This window comes from Siphateles boraxobius, unplaced genomic scaffold (genome assembly GCF_051911475.1).
Source record: "Siphateles boraxobius isolate OS27281-9 unplaced genomic scaffold, OSU_SipBor_1 31, whole genome shotgun sequence".
In the NCBI taxonomy this organism is placed as follows: Eukaryota; Metazoa; Chordata; class Actinopteri; order Cypriniformes; family Leuciscidae; genus Siphateles; species Siphateles boraxobius.
This window is the reverse complement of record NW_027508931.1, coordinates 9433127-9455405: the sequence shown is the minus strand read 5'-3', so window position 1 is coordinate 9455405 and position 22279 is coordinate 9433127. Positions and strand designations below refer to the sequence as shown.

Sequence of the window (22279 nt, the reverse complement as noted above, 5' to 3'; positions counted from 1 at the left end):
AATTATATCTTTATCGTTATCTTTATAGTTATCGTGCTTGGTGTGAACGGGCCTTTATTCTACTTCGAGCGCCATTCTAGTCATTCTTTTCAATTCACAAAATTGCGATGTCTCGAACGCAGTATAATTATCTGGCATTTGATTAACCAAATCAAATACATTTTTATAATATAAATATGATTTATAGCTTACACATGAGCATTATAGCTCGTGGAAAATGTGTGAATATGTTGAAGAGTGCGCTGCTCAATCGTGATTCCCGCCCTCCCTTCCTTCCTTTCCCTGCTGCACGCGGCGCTAATTGGTGCTCTCTGCTCGAGCCAGCAGACACGAGCCCCACAGACGCGGACACCTCAGCCAAATTCACATTGAGTCCAGTCACACTGAGAGAATAGTTCATTAGTCTTTTTATTTGTTTTCGTTGTATGTGTATCCCCTCAATTAAGCTGAAGAGAGCTTAGTTTGGGAACAGCGGAAGCGTCTTCAAAACATTTCAAGCATGATTTGGGATAATAACGGATTTTGAAGTGTCAAACTGCGCCTCAGACTTCCAGAAAATAACGACAGACACCAGCTCTCTCACAGGTACCCTTTATTGATAATCATTATGTTGCATTTCAATGGTAGATACTGGGAAGAAAAACACTAAAACCTATCAAAATGACCATCTTCAGCAGTTCAGACATTTTGATGAGGTTTTAAGGTGCATCACTCAGAATAAGTGACAGTTTGTGTTTTATGACGGGCGATAGTCGATAGTGATCATCTTTCCTCAGTTACATTACTATATTATGTTATTAAAGATACTGTTTGCAATTAAAACGGTGGGATGTCTGCTATGTGTGATACAGAATTTAGGGTATTAATGAATTGCTGACTCTCCTGAAGATACATTTGCAGATATTGTTTGAGGTAGCCTGGTAGATCATGCATGGCTCTCCTCTTTCTCTTATCCTGTTATCTTTAGGTGATAAGAAACATGTTTAATTTCAGAAGATTTAATTCCCAGCTGCTCTTTATTAAACATTCTCGTACTGGCAAACAACTTAGTATAAAGCAAATATTTGACTTTAATAAGTGCAATGATAAAAAAGGCATCTTTACAAAACACACATGCTTGCTATTGTATAGATGTCCATTGTTTTATTTGCATATATTATTATACGTGTATTATGTTATGTACATATTAATTTATTTTAGATTCAAATTTATTTTAGTTTAAAATGTAATTTATAAATAGTAATATATTGGTTAATTTATTCAATAAAATTATTATATATTATATATATTATATATATATAAAGGAATGGGATTTGTGATGGGCATTTGTAGCATTTGCGAAAGAATGTCATTTTAAGTTTCAGAAAAGTGTATTCTGATAACAGGCATCATGGGGACACTACCAGACAGTATATGTGGCATTACCTCACTTAAGTATGGACTTGGAGGAGGAGGAGGGTCATTAGGGCAGCATTTAAGGATCATTATCATTAGAATTGACCTTATGTCAAAGTAGGTTTTTGTCTTAAATTGTCTTAAATTCATATCTGCTAACTTTGATAAACTTTTATGGTTTAAAAGCAACAAAAACGCACATGGATGACTTTAAATTAAGGAAAAGATTAATAAGGTTGTGAAAGCAGATAAGATTTGTTTTCAAACGTCTGGCCAGATTTGCTGGTGAGGAATGTTTAATGGGAGTAAAGTGTGTCTGTTGTGTCTGTCAAGGGAATGAAAGATGGGAGATTCTCAGCCTGCCTCTGGTCCTCCTCACACGTCCACGCCAACAGCTTAGCTTGGATTGGCATTAACTCTTGACTCTTTAAGGGGGAAGTAAGCCAGGACGTAGTACTCGAGTGGGTTAGAGGGGGCTCTTTCTCTTCCCAGCGGTATTTGCCTCGTGTTAACGGGCCGGATAATACCTCTCTATGATGCACGCAGACTTTATGGAAACTCTCACACACCCCACCGTTTTATGGGGTGAGACCAAGAGAAAGTCTCAGTCATAAGCCACAGATGGAGTATACACACACTATGTGAGTGTTCCTTATTAAGTATTGACTTATTAATATAAATATTAGCAGTTCATTTATCTATATTGATTGTCTATATAAAACCTGAGCGTATCTGTTTTTATTTCATTTGCATGCACAAGCACACATGCCATACATTATAGTTATACCTGTGTTCTCAATATAATGTTTTGCTTAAGCAAGCTGGACCTCTGACATAAATGTGGATAGGATTTCCTCTGTGTATGCTGAAGAATCAAAGTAGGGCAGTAAGTGGCAGTGTGATGGATTCTAGTTGCTGTGAATGTGTGTGTGTCCGAGTCTAAGTGTGTTTACTGTACGTTAGTGGAGCATAGTGCCACCTGGGTGTTAAAAGGCTCTTGCACAGAAGTGTGATTTCTTTTTTTAGACTTCTGTCTCTTTTTCTCGTGCATTTTCTCTCCGTCTGTCTCGCCTCACTGTCTCTCCTCACTACATAAGCAGTATATGAGGCAGTGCGACAAAAACATTTTTGATTATTTTAAATCCTAGATTTCTTGAATCATTTAGAAGGCAGAAGGCTGTGCCCTTGTGAAGGAAAGTGTATAGTGTAATTAAAGTGTAAAGTGTTTGCAGGAGAGTTTATCTCTCGCTGATAGAAAAGAAAAAGCCAAGCTTTTTTTTTTTAAGAAAAAGCTGGGCTTGCCATGGTTAAGTGCCATCATAATGCTAGGGTGACTGCCATTATGCCATGTTTTTTACAGTAATTGCCATGGTTGCCGGTCTCTCTAGCCCAAAAAAAAGGGGGAGGGGGGGATTTTGAAAATTGTATGTTCCCTTACAAATAAATAATTAGCAGCAGAAGCAGGACAATTTCTTTAAGTTGGATCATGAGATACATGGTCACTGGTTTTATTGCATCAAATGTCAGATTTCTCACAGCAGTTTTGGTGTGCGATCTCTTACCTGGAATGAAACCTCCTCCTCTGCAGGTTAGCTGTGTAATTTAAGTTACCATGGCGATGAACACCACCAAAAACCAATCCATCTTCTTAATCCCAAAAAACAGAGTTTGTTTAGCACAAATTAAACAAATTGAACAAATTAAACTTTAGTGGGTAGACCCACTAAAACTTGCTTCATAAATAGGCCATAGGTTTTTGGAACAGATCTAATGCACAGATCTAACATATGCAACCCTTCTGGTCTTCCTAATAACCTGTATTACCTGAGTCCGTGATTTTTTTCCCACTGATACTGTTTTAAGTTGGGCTGAAACGATTCCTCGAGTTACTCGAGTTACTCGATTACAAAAATTCCTCGAGGCAAAAACTCTGCCTCGAAGCCTCGTTAAATTCCTATGACGCGCACTATACGCGCGGCGCAGGGATTTGATTGTTTCACGCGGACCGTTTATTCACACGGACCTGTTCAGGAAGCATATATTTTGAATTTAGTTGGCGCGATGGCGGTGAATAAATATGTAAATAAACGGCAGAAATTCTCTAAAGTGTGGGATCATTACACACTTAATTCACTTAACTCACTGAAACAAGGTAACGTAGTCTAAGCCTATTGATGTTCGCTGTTGTTTTACTCTTTGATGTTTTAATCCCATTCTGTATTTGTAGCGATGTCGTGATGCGGTTTGACTAGATAGGCTATGGTTTTTAGCTTTGATGACATTTTTAAGTAGTAAACGTAACTATCACTTTAAATTGCAAGAGTATAGCCTAAAAAAAAGGACCCCTTCTTCACACTAGGGCTGCAGCTATCGATTCTTTTTGTAATCGATTAATCTAGCACTTAATCGATCGATTAATCGAGTAATCGGATATTTTTTTTTGTGTGTTTCTAAACAACCAAAACAAATAATGCATAACGAAAATGATGTGGCTGTAATGTGATCAAGCATTTGGCTTTTATTTCTCAAAAAAAAAAAAAAAAACTTACTTCAACTCCAACATTTGGCTCCAAAACTAGGCCTATTTATTGCAATTTTTAGCCATTTAGTATAAGTGCCAACAATGTTCTATGCTCAATTACTTTGGTAGCCAATTAAAATGTCTTCCCCAAAAGTACAAGTGGATTTGGAGAAGCAGGCTGGGGAATTTAAATTTTTGTTGTTGTCTGTAACTATTTGGAAGACGTGACATACAAACAAGGTCTTGCAAAGACTGCAATACAATATTTGTTCCTCCATCACGTCGCGGTGTGTACAGTACATGCTGAAATTATTGTTGCGTGGCTACATGAAAGTTTAAGCATATGTGATGCATTGCCGCAATTGATCTGTCTGGCGCGTAAGAGAGACGAGGGTGCATGCGTGTGTGTCTTTGTCTGTGTGTGTGTGTGAGTAAGTGAAGGGGTTCACACACCGAACGCAAATTTAATTATTTGCGCGAGTAGATTACATACAAAGTCAGTGCAAAGACGCGAATAGACGCATCATTCGCGCCGGGCGTCGCGAATGACGCGAACGTCTTCCGCGCACGTTGAAAAATTTTAACTCGAGCGAATGTTTAAGCGTCTAGCTAGACGCGATAGACGCGTATTTGACGCTCTATTCGCGTTCGGTGTGAACACACCATTAGGTTAATGTTTCAGTGACGCTTGGTGAGAGCATGGAGTGGATGTTTTCGGTTCAGATTCTGAATCATTGAAGTCGTACTGTTGTGGTATGCCAGGTCTACTTCGCAGTAGACACATATTGCACCTTGTTCTCTTCCTTTCTTCCTTTTTAAGTATGTAATGATCCAAACTTTAGACATTCTCTGCCGTTTATGGACATCTTTACTCTCCGCCATCGCGCCAAATAAATTCAAAATGTATCACGCGCTATAGTATAGATCCGCGTAGTGAATTACATTTTACATAGTAATTTAACGAGGCTTCGAGGCAGTTTTTGCCTCGAGGAATTTTTGTAACCGAGTAACTCGAGTAACTCGAGGAATCGTTTCAGCCCTACTTCACACACACACACACACACACACACACACACACACACACACACACACACACGTGCGCGCGCCAGTCAGACCAATTGCAGCAATGAATCACATATGCTTAAACTTTTATGTAGCCACGCAACAATAATTTCAGCTTGTACTGTACACACCGGGACGTGATGGAGGAACAAATATTGTATTGCAGTCTTTGCAAGACCTTGTTTGTATTTCACGTCTGCCAAATACAGACAACAACAAAAAATTAAAGTCCCCAGCCTGTTGGTTTTTAATAAAGATTCGGAGTACTCATTTTTCAGTTAAAACGCACGGAACAAAAAGTGTGTCAGCTTTTACTGCGTGTTCAACAACAAGTCACGTTACAGCTCTTCTTCAGCGTTAAACTACCAGAAAACACAAATGTTCTTAGATGCTTAGAGTGGTTATATTATAACATCTTAAAGGAAAATTCACATATGTGATAGCTTTATAACTTGCATACTATATAACTTATAGTATATAACTTATAACAGCTTTAACTGAAATAGACGCAAGTTTAATATAACTATTCTGTTAATAAAACACACACAAAAAATATCCGATTACTCGATTAATCGACCGATTAAGTGCTAGATTAATCGATTACAAAAAGAATCGATAGCTGCAGCCCTAGTTTTAAGTTTGTGAATGTTTCTATCCTAAAATGATTGATTGACATGTTGCATTCAGCTTTGTCTCCCTCAAAGGTATTCTGTCAGCGGCCTTACACACCTGAACACCCTTGATAAAAACCCCAAACTATGTCAAACCCCTCGTCTCTTATCCATCCTTCACACGGCCTAAACCTTACACCATCCGCTCCCTCTTCACCTGTGTGTGGGTAACAGTACAGTTTTTAATCCGCTCACTCCAAACACAGCTAATCGACAGGAGGCATTATCCGAGCACTTTGTCTGCTCTCAATTACGGCTATGGAGGTTCCAGGATGGATTGAATTACCCATAATTCCCTAAACCTGTCACTCAAAGACAGACAGACAGACTAAGTGTCAGGTATTCCGGGCACATAATGAGGTATGGGAATGTTGGCAGGGAGGAATTTCTTCGCTCTCTTTCTGCTCTCTGTCATTAGATATGCACCTGGCTCTCCTTGAGCTAAGTGCAGGTATGAGAGCTACATGTCCTCCTTTAAAGATGAGAAGGGGGATTGAAAACATATCATTAAACATGGACTTGGCTCAAGCAAACAGGTCTAAAGAGAGAGCTTCGCCCTTTTTAATGTTTGCAGAACAAAATTGAAAGTTTTTTTTCTTAAACTGAACTCTTTCCTCTTTCTAACATTTTTGTGATACTTGATATCTTTTTCATTTGCCTTTATCATAACAGGCAGAGTGCAATGATCCATGGATGATGATGATAAGCTTCGTGAACGGCTGTGGATATAAAAAAAAAACTGCCTTAAGTCAAATTTACAGACTGTAGGAAACAGTTGTTGAGGATTAGAAAATAAATTTGAGATTAAATTGCTATGACATAGTCCTGCTGTGTGATTCTGCGTTTAAGTTGAGGCCAAATGATTGTCCAAAGTGTCATGCGAATACTATTCAACAAGTTGAACTAAAGGTCTGCTTTTACTTTCGCTCCATATGTGAGCTGTCAGTCATTCAGTTATGTCCTGAGGCAATTATAATGTGTTCACAACAAACAAGGGGAAATAAGATTTTACAAATGTTTTCATTATAGGTATTAAGTTGAGTTGTTTTCAAATTCTGGGTCACAGAATCATGTATCACAGATTTTAAGTGGAATTATGACTGGAATATTTAAAAAAAAAATTGTAAATGAGCAACTTTTTATGTCAGTCTTTTTGAGTATGTGGCTGCATACAGTGAATAAGTCATTGCATTTATGTCTATGCTGAAAAAAGTTAACTTAAAAAGAAGAGTAAGAGCTGATCATGTGATCTCAACATGACACACGTCCCATAAAGGGACACCCCAGAATAAAACAGCTTGTTCTAAAAGACTGACTGGAGTCTGGAGAGTGATATCTGGATTCTGTAACTAATGTGAGTATCATTTTAATGATATTTCTTAAAAATGTATATTTATTTCTTCATATGTAAAACATTTCTAAGAAGAAAAACTAAAAGCACCTTTATTGTGAAAATATGCTACATGGTCTGCACTGTAAACATGAAGATTGCAATCAGTATTTCTGAGAAAACGGATGCTTGGGAAACCACATAAACAATAAATACATTCAATAAAATACATTAAAAAATAGAAAAAAAGCTCACTTTACATGATGACGCAGTGATAAGCGGAATGATGGAACTTGCTGTCATGCTGATGGATCTGATGTTTATGGATGAGTGAAAACATTCATTTTTTCCGCAAGTGCTGAATTACTACTCACACAGGTCAGTTTATTTGACTAATTAAACTTGTGAGGTAACGCAGCGCTGTTTCATTTGGTCTAACGTTACACTATCATACTAAACACTAACAGCATTTGAGTGTGTGGAAAGTTAAAATGTTATTCTGTGTTAGTTTGTTTGCTATATGAGACTAGCAGTAAGCTAGATCAACATTAGAATAACATACTGATCATATTCTAATATTTCATCATGTTGAGCTATATAACATTGATTTGTGTTATGTACATTTGCTCACCTGTCTAATAAAATACATGCAAGAGCGGCGTCTCTGTCAAGTCGCGAAGCTCTGTCAAATCAATGTTAGTGGCGGACGTGGAGTACGCAGTTTTCTATGTCTATCGCCATGGTTTCTATGGCAGTACAAGCGGTATGGAAGTACAACCAGGGATAACGCGGATATTACGTCATTGACTCGCAACAAGTGAACAGGAACGGGCACTTTTTAATATTGTGAATTTCTCTGAATTTGCAAATTCATTGAAAGAAATATATAACACTGTGCAAGTGTTTTTTGGATATTTTGATACAAAATTCTTACATATTGTACCTTTAAGGAAAATTACTTATGTTACTTACATTTTGTGTGAACAACCATGTGTGAAAAGCACATTTACAGTATAACATTTCTTACAGTAGTATAACGCAATGCAGTTGCTATTTATACTCTTGCAAACAGTTTCTACTGTACCACTTACACTTAGTATAAATACCCTTTGCTTTATTTGAAGTAATTCAACTTCAGTCATTTATGTATAATTGGAGTCATGTGGAATAATAAATGAATACTACCAAACTAACTTAGCTCCATTTCAGTTCAACCAAATTTTTTTTTTACTATCTCTGGCAGTAACAAATTTTTTTTTTCTGTTTCTCATAATATTTTTTTTTTTACCTTTTTTTCTCTTTATTTTTCCTCTTTAAGCTACAAAATAGTAGTTATAAAGGCGGCGACCATGTGAGCTCACTCTCTAATATAACTACGTTTTTAGTTATATATAATAGAGAAGCCGGAAAATACAGCCATATATCCGCAGAGGAATATTTTTATGGTTATTCTGAGGGTGCAAATGATAGGATATTATTTATCTTCTTTAAAAACCAGTGTTGGTCTTAGAGAGCCCAACCGTCACCTTGAACATGATATGAATTCCATGTGATGTAACAAAGACAAATTTTCGTTGTATGTTGTGATTAGAATATTATGAAAACATAACATGGCCTTGGTGTCTGCGTGTGCTTATGTTGATATGAATATTATTTACACAGAGCAAGGGGGTAAGCCTTACACCGACTATGACCACAGTGAAAAAATTGACCCCTGCAAAGAATAACACACATGCGTAACCCGAACTCATAATAATGAACTTGCTCTGACCTTTTGTGAAGCTGGACGGTAAAGTAATGTAGTGGACTATGTCTGGGGTATAGGTGTAAGCTGTCCAGGAGATGTTTGTATGACATAATAGCTGTGATGCCAAATCAGAGGAGGAAGAAAACATAAAAAACATGGGAAAGAAGTTATATTATTTGATACAGTGTGACCTTCCAAGACTCAGGCATTACCCAAGAGCCCCAGTGCAGATATCGTCGTGACACTTGCTCTCTGAGATAGCTCCCTAAGCCCCTTTAAATCTGCCTTCACATGTCACACAAATGCTTTATGATCCATCATATTCAAAGCTATCTGTGATGCTGCCTTGATCTTTTAAATAAACAGACAAATCTGACTTATCTTTGTGTTGGAGTTAGAGATATGTATATCTGCTGTGTGCATTCCTTAGTGACAATGTATGTCTTTGTCAGATACATCTAAAAAAAAGATTAACTGTGTTTCTGTTTTGTTTAACAATGCAGTGGATGTGTTTGGGTAGCAGTTATGTTAAATGTACACTATTTGCATGAAATTCAGTATTGGTGATTGATATTCAACAAATAAAAAGGCTAAAAAACAGACTTTGCAATATATTGTTTTAATGCGATATGTACATATATATGAACAAAATATTTCAAATCATTGTGAGATTTTTTTATCTCACTATGGAAAGAATGAATCATTCTAGAATAGAGTTGGGATTTTGTGTTGTAAATCTGAATAGAACATAAAAATAAACTAATTACAAGCATTGATACAGAAGAACAAAGATACAAATTATACAGTGCTTTATTTAATAATAAAATGTTAAATAACTCTGCATGGTCATCTTCACTGTAAAATGTAATATAATTGATCTTTGTTAAAGCTACAAAAGTGATTTTCTCTTTTGTTTGATGTACATTAATGACAGATGGCAGAAGGTATAGGCTGCTGTCACTTTTAAGACCCAATGCATGCATCCAAAATAATGATCCGCACCTGTTTTGTTCACTTAAGACTAGGGCTGTAGCGATACACTAATCTCACGATACGATACGATACACAATATTCGGCTGACGATACGATATATATATCATGATATTTAGCCAACGATATGATTCTATAAGATTCAATATAATTCGATACACTTACATCATTTTCTGAAAGATTTAAAGGGGACAGAGTGATTTTGGTGACATCTTGTGAGTCTTCCATTTACTTGGATTGAATTAATTGAACTGAAAACATCAATTACACAATATATGTCTCTGACTGGACAGAGAGTACAGCTTGCAAATGCTGGACAAAATGAATCAAATATGTGTTGAAAATTAGTTCTATTTATTGAAACACAACAGTGCAAACTGTAGCTTACAAGCCTTTGAAAAGTAAATAAAGTGCAGTATTGCAATTAACAATGGAGAGTTAAAAAGTGCAGCAAGTGGCCTGTTCTGAACAGTTTTTTTTTACTGCATTTTCTTTGACAGCTTTTTAGCTTGACACTGAACATGTGACATATACTTCAGTTGTGCACGAGGTCCAGCCGTCGCACGTCAGGGAAACTCTCTCCGCGCTGGCCAGGGAGGCTTTGACGTGTGCTCTTGTCTGTGTACAGCCTGGGAATGCAAACCTTGATGAGGTGTTCGCGGGTTGGAATAGGATAGCGGGGCTCCATCGCGTTCACCATGCGCCTAAAGCCGGCGTTTTCCACCACCGAATACGATTTTTTTTTATTATTTTTTTTACTAAGCCTATTTAAAATCGTATTTGATTGCAGAGCGCCGTAGCACATTAGCGCAGCACTACCTCTCTCTCTCTCTCTCTCTCTCTCTCTCTCTCTCTCTCTCTCTCTCTCTCTCTCTCACACACACATTCATCCGTGCCTCGCGCACTTTCTCACTCACGGAACACCGATAAAATCGATAAAATCGATAAAATCGCTCAGCCCTACTTAAGACATAAGTGGCTGTGTTTACGAGGATACTCGTGAGATGGGTATTTTGACAATTTTGCGTATATGTGTCTAAGCACAAAACGTCGAGAAAGAGAACTGAAATAAAGTTCTGAATGTTTTTTTTTTATTGTTGAAGGGGGTGAATTTGTTCCAAAAATAAATGTGGAATTAATTATAATTCATTAATTAATTAAAATTAATTAAAAATGAATGTGGAATTTTGGTCTGGCCATTTGAAAAGGGGTGCTTTAAAAAAAAGAATTTAGAGAGGATTTTACTTAACATGCCAAAGCACAGAACACTGTCAACACGCTCAAGCCCTCACTGACAAGTCTCTAAATTAATTCCTTTAAAGCAACTCTGCTAAACATCTATGTAAACCCACTAGTTAGTTGTTGGACAACAAAGTTAAAGCCTCTCCATCCCATCTCTCATTCATTCATTAATTTGCTCGTTCCTTCATTCAAAATAATGGGACCTTTTTGAGAGCCTCTACTCTTGAGTGTGTGAATCCTTGTTCTAAATGATTCCCTGCTGAGGGAAATTTCCTAATGAAGATTGACTAGAACAGTTTTTTCTCTCGCTCTCCCACAATTTCATGGCACTCTGTTGACTAATGAAGCAGAGATTCAGACATGATCGTCACCCCAGTCATTCAGCTTTTACAATACTGTTTGTTGTAGAAGCAAGAAAGGGAGACGGGGACAGAGCAGACGAGAGATGGTGTGAGAAAATAAAGGAAAGGCATTTGAAAGAAGGCTGAAAGTGGCTGCTCTCATCAAGCTGACCTTTTGTTTAGAGACAAACAGATTTAGAAAGAGAGAGAGAAAGTATGTGTGTTGGTGGACAAAAGAAAGGACTTGAATAGAGCTGCAGCTGATGCAGAGCTGCTAAAATGCATAGACATGCCTGAAAAAGACCACAGTAAAGCAGCTGAACATTTGTTCAGGATTTAACAAGACCTCAAACACACACACACACACACGCACACGGACACACACACAAAGATGCCCAGCCACTCCCTTAGATGACTCCATCTAACTGTCCTCTCAATCACAGGTCAACAGCAGCAGAACTCTCCTTTCCCATCATGAAGACTGGGGGGAAAAACAAAAAGCAGCAGAGGAGCAGACATCAGCATCTCCACCTCGTCGGGATGGGGCGGTTCTCCCGTGTCTGGTGGTCTACATTGATGATGCTCTTCTTCTCTCTGCCCGAGGTGGACTGCATGAAGGAGAGTGTGCCTAGAGTTAAACTTGGCTACAAAGGTAAAATGTGTCCTTATGCGACTTTCAGACTTCAACATTCTCTTTATTCCTAAAAGCTTTTAATTTGCTCAATGTCGACAATTTCTTTTTAGAATCATCTATTACTGTAAATCTTTAGTGTTTTGCTGAATTACCATGTATTTATTTTAAACATCTCCTTGAACGTTAGTCATTTTAAAAGTTAGTTACATTTTGAAGTACATTTTGGAGTGGGATGAGAGGTTCACAGCTCACTTGTATGAGGTCAATATTTAGACTGCACATGTGACTGATTGAGTGTACATTAGGGATGTGCTGCATATCACAGTAGCAGTATGCAAGTTTTGTATATTGTATAACACACACACACGCACGCACGCACGCACGCACGCACGCACGCACGCACGCACGCACGCACACACACACACACACACACACACACACACACACACACACACACAGACACACACACACACACACAGCTATCTAAATTATGATATATGCCTTAGACGTCTACTGTTTTTATATTAAGCTATTTTTCATGGCTATATAGTTCAAATAATTCCTCAAAGAAAACTTTGCATCTTTAGAATGATAATACTTTTGTTTTATGATTTTTTTTTGCAAACAAGTATGTCCCCAATTGTTTGCTACAGTCTCACTTCTAGAGACATTTTGTACTTAAACTATAGATAAGAAGTACACCCTAGATAAGACAACACCCTAGCATTGTGGCAGCAAGTTTTGTACAGGTGAGCACCACTCAATAGGGAAAATCGGAGAAATTTGTTTTGATATTTTTGATGATCATTTCTAGCGTGGTTACGTTCAAATGATGTGGTGCTGCTCCGCCACGAAAGTTTGTATTTGTATGCATTTTTAAGCCTTTCCCATTTAAACGTTTAAGTGAAACGTGAAAGAGAACTCGATCAATTTGGTACTCACGCGCTGTCTAAGAGATACTATTTTTGTTTATTAGGCTATCGCTCGTAATTAGTTTCGCGGCAAACGGGGCTGTGAGAGAACGGCACAAGGCCGGTGGCGTGATTACTAATGAGCATCACCTGCACGCCGCACCGGCCTCGTATCTCACGGAGGAGCTACGGAAGCATAAAAGGATGAGCGATGACAGTGAAGGACGAGAGAGGACCAGCCTTCGCTCATTAGTAATCACGCCACAGGCGACTCATAAGTTCTCTCACGGCCCTTGGCCTCATCCTGCTTGCCACAAGTTTCTTTGTTTTTAATCCCTATTTACTTGTCTTCAGTAAGCTTTAGAGCTTGTTTACTTACGTTAGTTAGGTTAGTATTAGTTTCTGCGGTGATATCAAAATTGGTCTCAAGAATTGTAACATGGTATATAAATACTAAACAATGGTATATAAAATATTTATATCAACCTTATTTCAAGCAAAAATGACAATATTATGATATATATATTGCTTTCATGAAATACAATTACTCATATTGTTATGGTCATATCGCCCACCTCCTGCTTCATCAGAAATTTAAGTTCAAAAAGACCCTTTCATAATGAGAGGTAAAATAAGGCCATGACTCTGGTCTGGGATTTTACCCAGTACGTCACTGTAACTTTCTCCATCTCTTGTGGTATTTGCTAACCACTGTTGCATGCTGTGAGCGAACCCCCTCCCTCTACCTGTGGTTGTGTTTGATCGCTCGACTGCAGCTGCGGCTTCAAAGGTTTGATAAGTCAATAAGGCGTTAACGCTCTGATCCCAACAGTGATCCCACGAGCACAGCGCACTTTAGCTTATCACTGGAGTTAGTTCGACAACACCGTAGCAGTGCCAGTGCCACACACTCAAACACACACACACACACACACACACACACACACACACACACACACACACACACACACACACACACACACACACACACACACACACACACACACACACACACACACACACACACACACACACACACACAAACACACACACACACACACACACACACACACACACACAGACACACACACACACACACACACACATATTTAAGCTGTATTGGAGGTAAAAGCAAGATAAACGTATGATGCTATAACGTCTCGGTTACGTATGTAACCCTAGTTCCCTGATAGGGAACGAGACGCTGCGTCAAACGCTGCGGGAACGCCCCTGCGTTGTGCGTCATGAAGCACGTATGGAATCAGCCCAATGGAGAGATGAAACGTCATAGGCGGGTGACGTCATCGACCAGGAAACTATAAAGCACCCCAAAAACACAAGCGCATTAGCTTCTGATAGGCTTGAAGGAAGCGCTAACGGGAGTGCCGGGAGTATGGCGGAGCGACGCAGCGTCTCGTTCCCTATCAGGGAACTAGGGTTACATACGTAACCGAGACGTTCCCTTTCAAGGGAACTTCGAGCTGCGTCAAACGCTGCGGGAACGCGAATACCCACGTCGCCATAGGACCAAATGACCGTCATGTGAGACTAGCGCACAGAGGACGAGAGCACCTGTGCCCCAGGGGTAGAGCTTAAGTCTAGGTCATAGAACTTAATAAAAGTATGCGGTGAAGACCATCCAGCCGCATCACAAACATCACTCAGGGAAACCCCCGACAAAAGAGCTTTAGAAGCAGCCATACTCCTGGTAGAGTGAGCTCGGACAACCAAAGGTGAAGGCTGGCCAGCCGACTCATAAGCAAGTGAGATAGCCTCAACCACCCACTTGCTCATTCTCTGTTTAGACGCCGGACACCCTTTCCTGGGTGGCCCGAAACATACAAAAAGTTGTTCTGATTTCCTCCACAGGGCAGCTCTGTGGACATAAGCGTCTAATGCCCTAACAGGGCAGAGTGAATTAAGTTTCTCCTGGTCCGATGACATAAATGGAGGAGGACAGAAAGCCTGCAGAACCGTAGGTCTAACAATATTAGTAGGAACCTTAGGAACGTAACCTGGTCTAGGATGCAGAAAAGCTTTAACCATGCCAGGTGCAAATTCCAGGCACGAGGGTGAAACCGACAGAGCCTGCAAATCTCCGATTCTTTTTAGTGAAGAGATAGCAAGCAAAAAGATAGTCTTAAAAGTGAGAAACTTCTCGGGAACTTCTTCGATAGGTTCAAAAGGAGCTAGGGAAAGACCTTCTAATACAATGGCCAGATCCCAAGTCGGCACCCTCGTACGAACTGCTGGCCTCAGCCTCAAAGTGCCACGGAGGAAACGAGTTATAAGCGGGTGTCTCCCAAGAGAAACTCCACTGAAAGGGACGTGGTAAGCAGCTAGTGCCGCCACATACACCTTTAGTGTGGAGGGGGATAACCCTGTGGAGAAGCGCTCCTGCAGGAATTCCAGCACTGCACCCACTGGGCAGTTAACTGGGTCCTGCAGGTGTTCTCCACACCAAGAAGTGAAAAGTTTCCACTTCAAGGCATAAAGCTTCCTCGTGGATGGAGCTCTGGAGTTAAGAATGGTCTCAACAACCTCGGTTGAGAGACCGGAGTCTATGAGCTGGGCCCCCTCAGAGGCCAAGCCCACAGTTTCCACAATTCTGGGCGGGGGTGAAGTATCGTGCCCCCCGCCTGGGAGAGTAGATCCCTCCTGACCGGGAGCTCCAAAGGAGAACCGTCCAGGAGAGAAATCAGGTCCGCAAACCATACTCGGGCCGGCCAGAACGGGGCTACTAGTAGTAGACTGACCCCGTCCCGGCGGACCCTCTCCAGAACTCCTGGTAACAGAGCAATCGGGGGAAAGGCGTACAGACGTGACCTCGGCCACGGCTGCACCATAGCATCCAACCCCAGGGGGGCTGGAAGAGTGATGGAGAACCACCGATGACAATGAGTGGTCTCCTTGGAAGCGAATAGGTCCACCTCGGCGCGACCGAAACTCAACCAAAGGAGCTCCACCACCTCGGGGTGGAGTCTCCATTCCCCTGGCCTCGGCCCCTGCCTCGACAGGGAGTCTGCTACCACATTCAAATACCCAGGGAGATACATTGCTCTCAGAGATAGTAGCTTCCCTTGGGACCACAGGAGGATCTGACGGGCCAACTTGTAAAGCCGGCGAGACCGCAGGCCCCCCTGATGATTTATATAAGAGACCACCGACGTGTTGTCTGATTGAACTAACACATGATGGCCTCTCAGGTCTGTTAGGAAGTGTTTCAGAGCCTGAAACACAGCCAACATCTCTAGACAATTTATGTGCCACGAAAGATGATGATCCTGCCACAGACCTTGGGCTGGGCGACCACTCATGACCGCCCCCCACCCTGTGAGGGAAGCATCCGTCGTTAGCGTTATGCGACGACAAAGAGCCCCCAGCACAGGACCTTTGGATAGGAACCAAGTTTCTCTCCACATGACCAGAGCACGAAGGCAGCGCCGCGTGACTTTGAACGTGCGGAGCGGATTTCCCCTCGGGGAGAATCCCTTGGTCCTGAGCCACCACTGTAGCGGTCTCATGTACAACAGGCCGCAAGGTATAACGTTGGACGCTGCTGCCATCAGACCCAACAGTCTCTGAAACTGCTTGACAGTGAGTAGCTGGCCTAGCTTCACTTGTTTCACAGCTGAGAGAATCGAAGCGATGCGGGTCGGAGAGAGTCGCGCCCGCATCGATACCGAATCCCAAACGACACCCAGAAAAGTGGTCTTCTGGGAAGGAGATAATACACTTTTCTTTGCGTTCAGCCTCAACCCCAACTTTCTGATATGAGCGAGGACGACATCTCGATGCCGAACCGCCATCTGCTCGGTCTGAGCTAAAATCAACCAATCGTCGATGTAATTGAGAATACGAATGCCCTGAAGCCTCAGAGGCACTAGTGCTGCATCCATGCATTTCGTGAAAGTGCGGGGAGATAAAGCTAGGCCAAACGGAAGAACCCTGTACTGGTACGCCTCGCCCCCGAAGGCGAACCTCAGGAACTTCCTGTGTTGTGGAAGGATGGACACATGGAAGTATGCGTCCTTCAGATCTATCGTGACAAACCAGTCCTCGGACCTGATTTGAGACACGATCTGCTTGATAGTGAGCATCTTGAATTTTAGCTTCCCTACCGAGCGATTCAATATGCGCAGGTCTAAAATTGGACGCAACCCCCCATCCTTCTTTGGAACGATGAAATATCGGCTGTAATAACCTGACTCCAAACTGGGAGGAGGAACCCGTTCTATAGCCTCTTTTTGAAGGAGCGTTTTCACCTCTTGTTCCAATACCAGAGCCTGCTCGGGGCCCACCACTGTGTGCAGAACCCCTCTGAATTTTGGTGGACGACACCTGAACTGGATAGCATAACCCTTTTCTACTGTCTGCAGGACCCAATGAGATATTTTTGGAAGGCTTTTCCACTCTGCCAGAAATTCTACTAAGGGTACCAGCCTCTCGAGACTGGCCTCTGGTGTAACTTGAGCAGCAGACGCAGCGCCCTGTAACGGCGCACCGGCAGGGAACAACTGGTCTGACCGCTCTGAGACCCTCCTCAGAGGGAGCGAGCGTCCCTCGGGAAAGCGCTCGCTGGGATCGTCTGTGCCCCGGCATAAAGGCGGGGTTGGCAGAACGAGCCCCTGAGGGCACCGAGGAGGAATGGGCACCGTAAAAAGAGGTGAACACCTTTCCGCCTCGGTGGGGACCACCCTCAGCATCCTGAACGGCTTGGCGTCAGGACTTCTTCTTAGCCGAAGCCTTCTTAGCCAATATAACTGTCCTCAGATCAGTTCTACTGGGAGAAGGCTTCGGCTGAGAGTGTCGCGGCTGAGCCCACTGTCCAGCAGGGGGAGCACGAGACGCGACACTCTGCCTCTGCTGCGCTCTATGTGATGAGCTCGAAGACGGCCGGGGCTGCTCCCGCCCAGCAGCCCCAGGGACATGAACTTTAAGGGGAAGAAACTTTTTAAAAGCTGCAGTTTGTTTCTTTTCTTCTTGGAATTTATCGATAACTGAATTCACAGCATCACCAAACAACCCCATGGGAGAAAGAGGAGCATCTAAAAGAAAAGCTTTTTCTCTCTCTTTAATATTAGTCTGATTTAACCACAAATGTCTTTCTGCGGCCACCAGAGCTGCCATAGAACGACCCATTAATTTGGCCGATTCTCTGGTGGCACGCAGGGATAAATCAGCAGCCTGACGCAGTTCGCGAACTACGTCAGTACTGACCTCCTCACTCTCACTCATGTCCCTTAGCAGATCAGCCTGGTATGCCTGCAAGATTGACATAGTATGCAGACATGACGCAGCCTGACCTGCTGCCGAATATGCTTTACCCACCAAAGCCGAAGTGTTTCTTAAAGGCTTGGTGGGTAATGCCGGTGCCTTAAAAGATGATGCTGCTTCGGGGGAGAGATGGCTCGCAAGCGTCTCTTCCACACGAGGCAACGCACCATAACCATGAGCCTTGGCTCCCATAATATTAGCGTATGTTGAAGTCTGGGGACTAAACACTCTATATGACACCGGTTTTCTCCATGATTTCGACACCTCGGTGTGGAGATCATGGAAAAACGGCAGGCACCGGCGTGGAGGCTGCACACGTGACGGCAAAAATCTCTCATCCAACTTTGATTTAGAAACAGACTCCTGTCTAGTCACTGGCCATTCAATATTAAGTTTTTCAACAGCTCTTGTTAACACCTCCATAAGCTCATCACTCTCAGGAGTGTGGGGTGGCGAATCCTCCACATCTCCCTCAACACTAACAACATCAAGTTCCTCAGAACTGGATAGCATTGGTGCCTCAGCCCGAGCGGAAGAAACCGCAGCGCGTGCTTCCGAACCCGGGACTGAGGCACTGGATCTCACAGGTGAAGGGAGAGATAAGGCAGAGCCCGTCTCAAACCCCGCTGTGAGATCCATCTGCGATCCCCACGATAAGCGCCGCCGCTCTGCCTCGGCAGAAGCGGGACCCGAACCGCGGGGAGCGCGCACCGAACCGCTCTCCTCAAAGAGCGACCGGCGGGAGCGGAGCGTCCTTAACGGCAAACGCTCGCAATGCTCACAGTCTGCTCCCTCGAGAGCAAACTGGGCATGCTGAACTCCCAAACAAACAACACAAAGATCATGTGTATCCCCGCTCGTTAAATAACGCGAGCAGGGAGGAACACACTTTCTAAACTGCTGTTCGTCCGCCATAATCTCTCAATATATATATATATAGGGATAAATTGTTTGTGTGGTGCAGGGTATGTAAGACAGACAATATCACACAGGGACAGATTCACATGTAGCGCGACTGAAAGCACAGAAGCTAATGCGCTTGTGTTTTTGGGGTGCTTTATAGTTTCCTGGTCGATGACGTCACCCGCCTATGACGTTTCATCTCTCCATTGGGCTGATTCCATACGTGCTTCATGACGCACAACGCAGGGGCGTTCCCGCAGCGTTTGACGCAGCTCGAAGTTCCCTTGAAAGGGAAAGTGAATGAAGCGTAAAAGAAACATCTGTTAAAAGTAACAACATGTCCATACTCATTTAAGTGCACTGACACATGGATTGTTTAAAGTCATGCATACTTTGTCCACAGTCCTAGACACATGATAAATCTGCACTGAGCTTTACAACATCAGTAGCACCACTGATAAGATACCATGTTGTTCTAGAACGTGTTTTTGATAGTGCTGAAAATTGATAAAGTGTCCCTTAGACCTTAATGTTCTTTCTAACCAACACGCAGTGCTGTAAGTCTTTTCTCCATTTCTCACTTCTGCTTTAAATCCCTGCCTTGAATTGAGAAGTTAACTGAATACGGCGTTTGTTTTATGCCACTGAGGGAAATACAATTTATAGCTCCCTTAAACTGACCCACAGCATGCCAGAACTACTGTAACAGAACCTCATCCATATCAGGAAACTCATGCCAATAAAAATATGAATGACTGTGGTGAGCCCTCTGTTTATTTTCAGTTTCTTTAGCATAAAAATCCTAAATGCTGTGCTTCAGTTTGCCATATTTTAGTTGCTGTGCTGGTGAGAATGTAATGTGATTGAGTGTAAAGAACAGACAGCTGCCTGGCTTATGCTAGAAATTATACTTTGTGCATTGACTGATCTCTGAAAATATTTTCTTGATGTTTCCACAATGAAAATCTGTACAGTTGGTTTTATGACCAATTTGAGATCCTTTTGTTTTTGCTAGATGTGAAACTTTACAGAAACTTTTTATTGCATATATTATTGTATACATACATTTAAAAGTGCAAATAACCATTCATTTTACACTGCAAAAAATACTTTTCCTTGGAATATATCTGAATATGGTTTAAACGAGATACATTTTGTGGGAACAACAACAAAACAGTGGCAATGGTATTGTAACTTAATTCTGGATTCTTCTGAAAACAAATCTTAATATTTTACACAATTCCAACCTTGCTTTTTAGTTACTTTTACTGGAAAACAAAACAAACATACAGATTAAGAAGTTATCAGTCTTTTAAAGCTCTTTATTTATATTTAATATACGAGATTGGCTTTAAAAGATTATCTAATCCATTTAGCTGCAGTGTACAGGTCAGTTTGATCTTAAACTTGCTGTTCCGCTCCATGTTTGGTCCTGTTGGAGAGGATGCAGATGTACAGTCTTTCACAATCCATCATCTGAGCAGATGCTCTCATAAAAGCATCGGCACCATTTCTGTATCAGTGCACTCCTTTAAAACAGAGTGTGTTATTATCCAGAGGTTTGCAGCACTGCATGCACACCTCAGGGCTGGTCGACTGTGTTTTTCTCTGAAAGGAAAGCTGAAAGGGGAACATCTGATCTGCATTAGATACATCTCACAATGTTCTCTGGAGTCAACTAAACAATATCCTTTCTGTCGTTAACATCACTCCTAGATGACAATGTCCAGTGAAACTCATCAAAATATTATCTTCAGGTTGTGTAAATATTTATATGAAAGACAGTCTCTCTCTGTGCAGGGCTCTTTAGTCTTGAGTGAGGGATATTGATTGTTTTATGAGTGGTATATTTTCTTGTATTTGACGTAAAATGTACATGCATGATGGTATAGACATGCATGAACGTGAAGCGTTGTGCAAACACAAAGCCTAATTTTGCAATAGGAAAACAGCAATATAAGGACTCAAAGTATAGTATTCAATGGATTTATAACTATATGGCTCCCAGTTGGCTGTGGCTCTCTAAACAGATGTAAAACAAGCAGGTCATAAATATAGTCATGCGTCTTCCTAATGTACTGTACACAGAGTTAGACTAGTTTCCACTAGTTTGGCTCTCTTCCCAAACCACAGTCAGAATATTGATTACACCTAAGAGTGTAATCCTTTACCATCTGAGAAATCTTAAAAGAAGTCTTACTCTGTGACATTAGCTTTAACATGCGGTTCAGTTTCTGGTGAATAGCTGGGGGGTACCTTAATTTGTCTACCCCTCAAATTGTGCATTACTTTGGGTTTGTATTTCACTCATCAACCCTTTATGCTTTGCTGTTGCCTAAAGATAAATGATGTACCTGTAGGGCTGAAATAGTTTGCAATGTAAAGAACTGTAGCATTATGTAAAGATTGAACTGAATGGACAATACCTTCTTTATATTTATACAGGAAGTTCTTATTAAAGTTATTTCACTCTGTGGCCATTTTGACAATTGGCTTTCTAGTCATGGAAGTATAGCCCCTTTGTACTTGGATGGGAATAGTCTGACATTTCCAAAACTGATTGCCAAGCTTACGTTTCAACATAGCCTATATCAAATGTTCAAATCACACAAAGGGTCTTCTACTGAAATAAAATGTATGTATGAATATATTTATTCCTACATTCCTACATATTAATTTACACCTATGTGTAATTCTCTTGTCCATACAATAAAAGTGAATGGTGACCACAGCTGTGAAACAAATATTTGGTGAATTATGACTTAATTTTGCCTACGAGTTGTCTGGACTACTTTTACTACTTTTAAATTTGTTGTCCTTTTTGGAGCTTGACAACCCATTGAAAACCCCAGAAGTGAGTTTTTCTTCCACATCTCTTTTAAGGGAGAAAGACATTCTTTTATGAGATCAAACATTCTGCATTCATTCATCATTGCTAAGCAGGGATCTTTCAGCAGGGCTCTGACCTAAAACTGTTTGCAGAGTAGATTAGCATCAGCTAGTTAGGCGTTTGCATGAATGGAGTTTTATTTTGGAGTGGATTTTTTTGTCTTGTAAATATTGATAAAAAATGACCCATTCCTGACCCTACACCCCAGAGAATTAATAGTTAAGTCCTAAGATTTATTCAACTTCTTAATGCTCGAGACACCCCAAGATCCAACCACCACAGGGATGTTTAAACAATATTTGTGTCCATGGCTGACAGCAGAGGCAGAGAGGTAGTTGAAAATCTCGAGATATAAAGAATGAACT

The 22279-nt window shown here is 41.3% G+C and overlaps 1 protein-coding gene across 2 annotated transcripts in view; it reads left to right on the top strand.

Annotated features, from left to right (window-relative positions):
• The first annotated feature begins 284 nt into the window (after positions 1-284).
• Positions 285-22279, top strand: part of sema3d (sema domain, immunoglobulin domain (Ig), short basic domain, secreted, (semaphorin) 3D) — a 57351-nt gene continuing 35356 nt past the window's right edge. Inside the window, exons 1-2 of one of the 2 annotated variants that reach the window (XM_077193656.1) lie at positions 285-585; positions 11743-11951. In XM_077193656.1, coding sequence (XP_077049771.1) covers positions 11774-11951 — 178 coding nt within the window. In that variant the 5' untranslated portion in view covers positions 285-585; positions 11743-11773. The remainder of the gene's footprint in view (positions 586-11742; positions 11952-22279) is intronic. The other variant, XM_077193657.1, reaches the window with a different exon arrangement.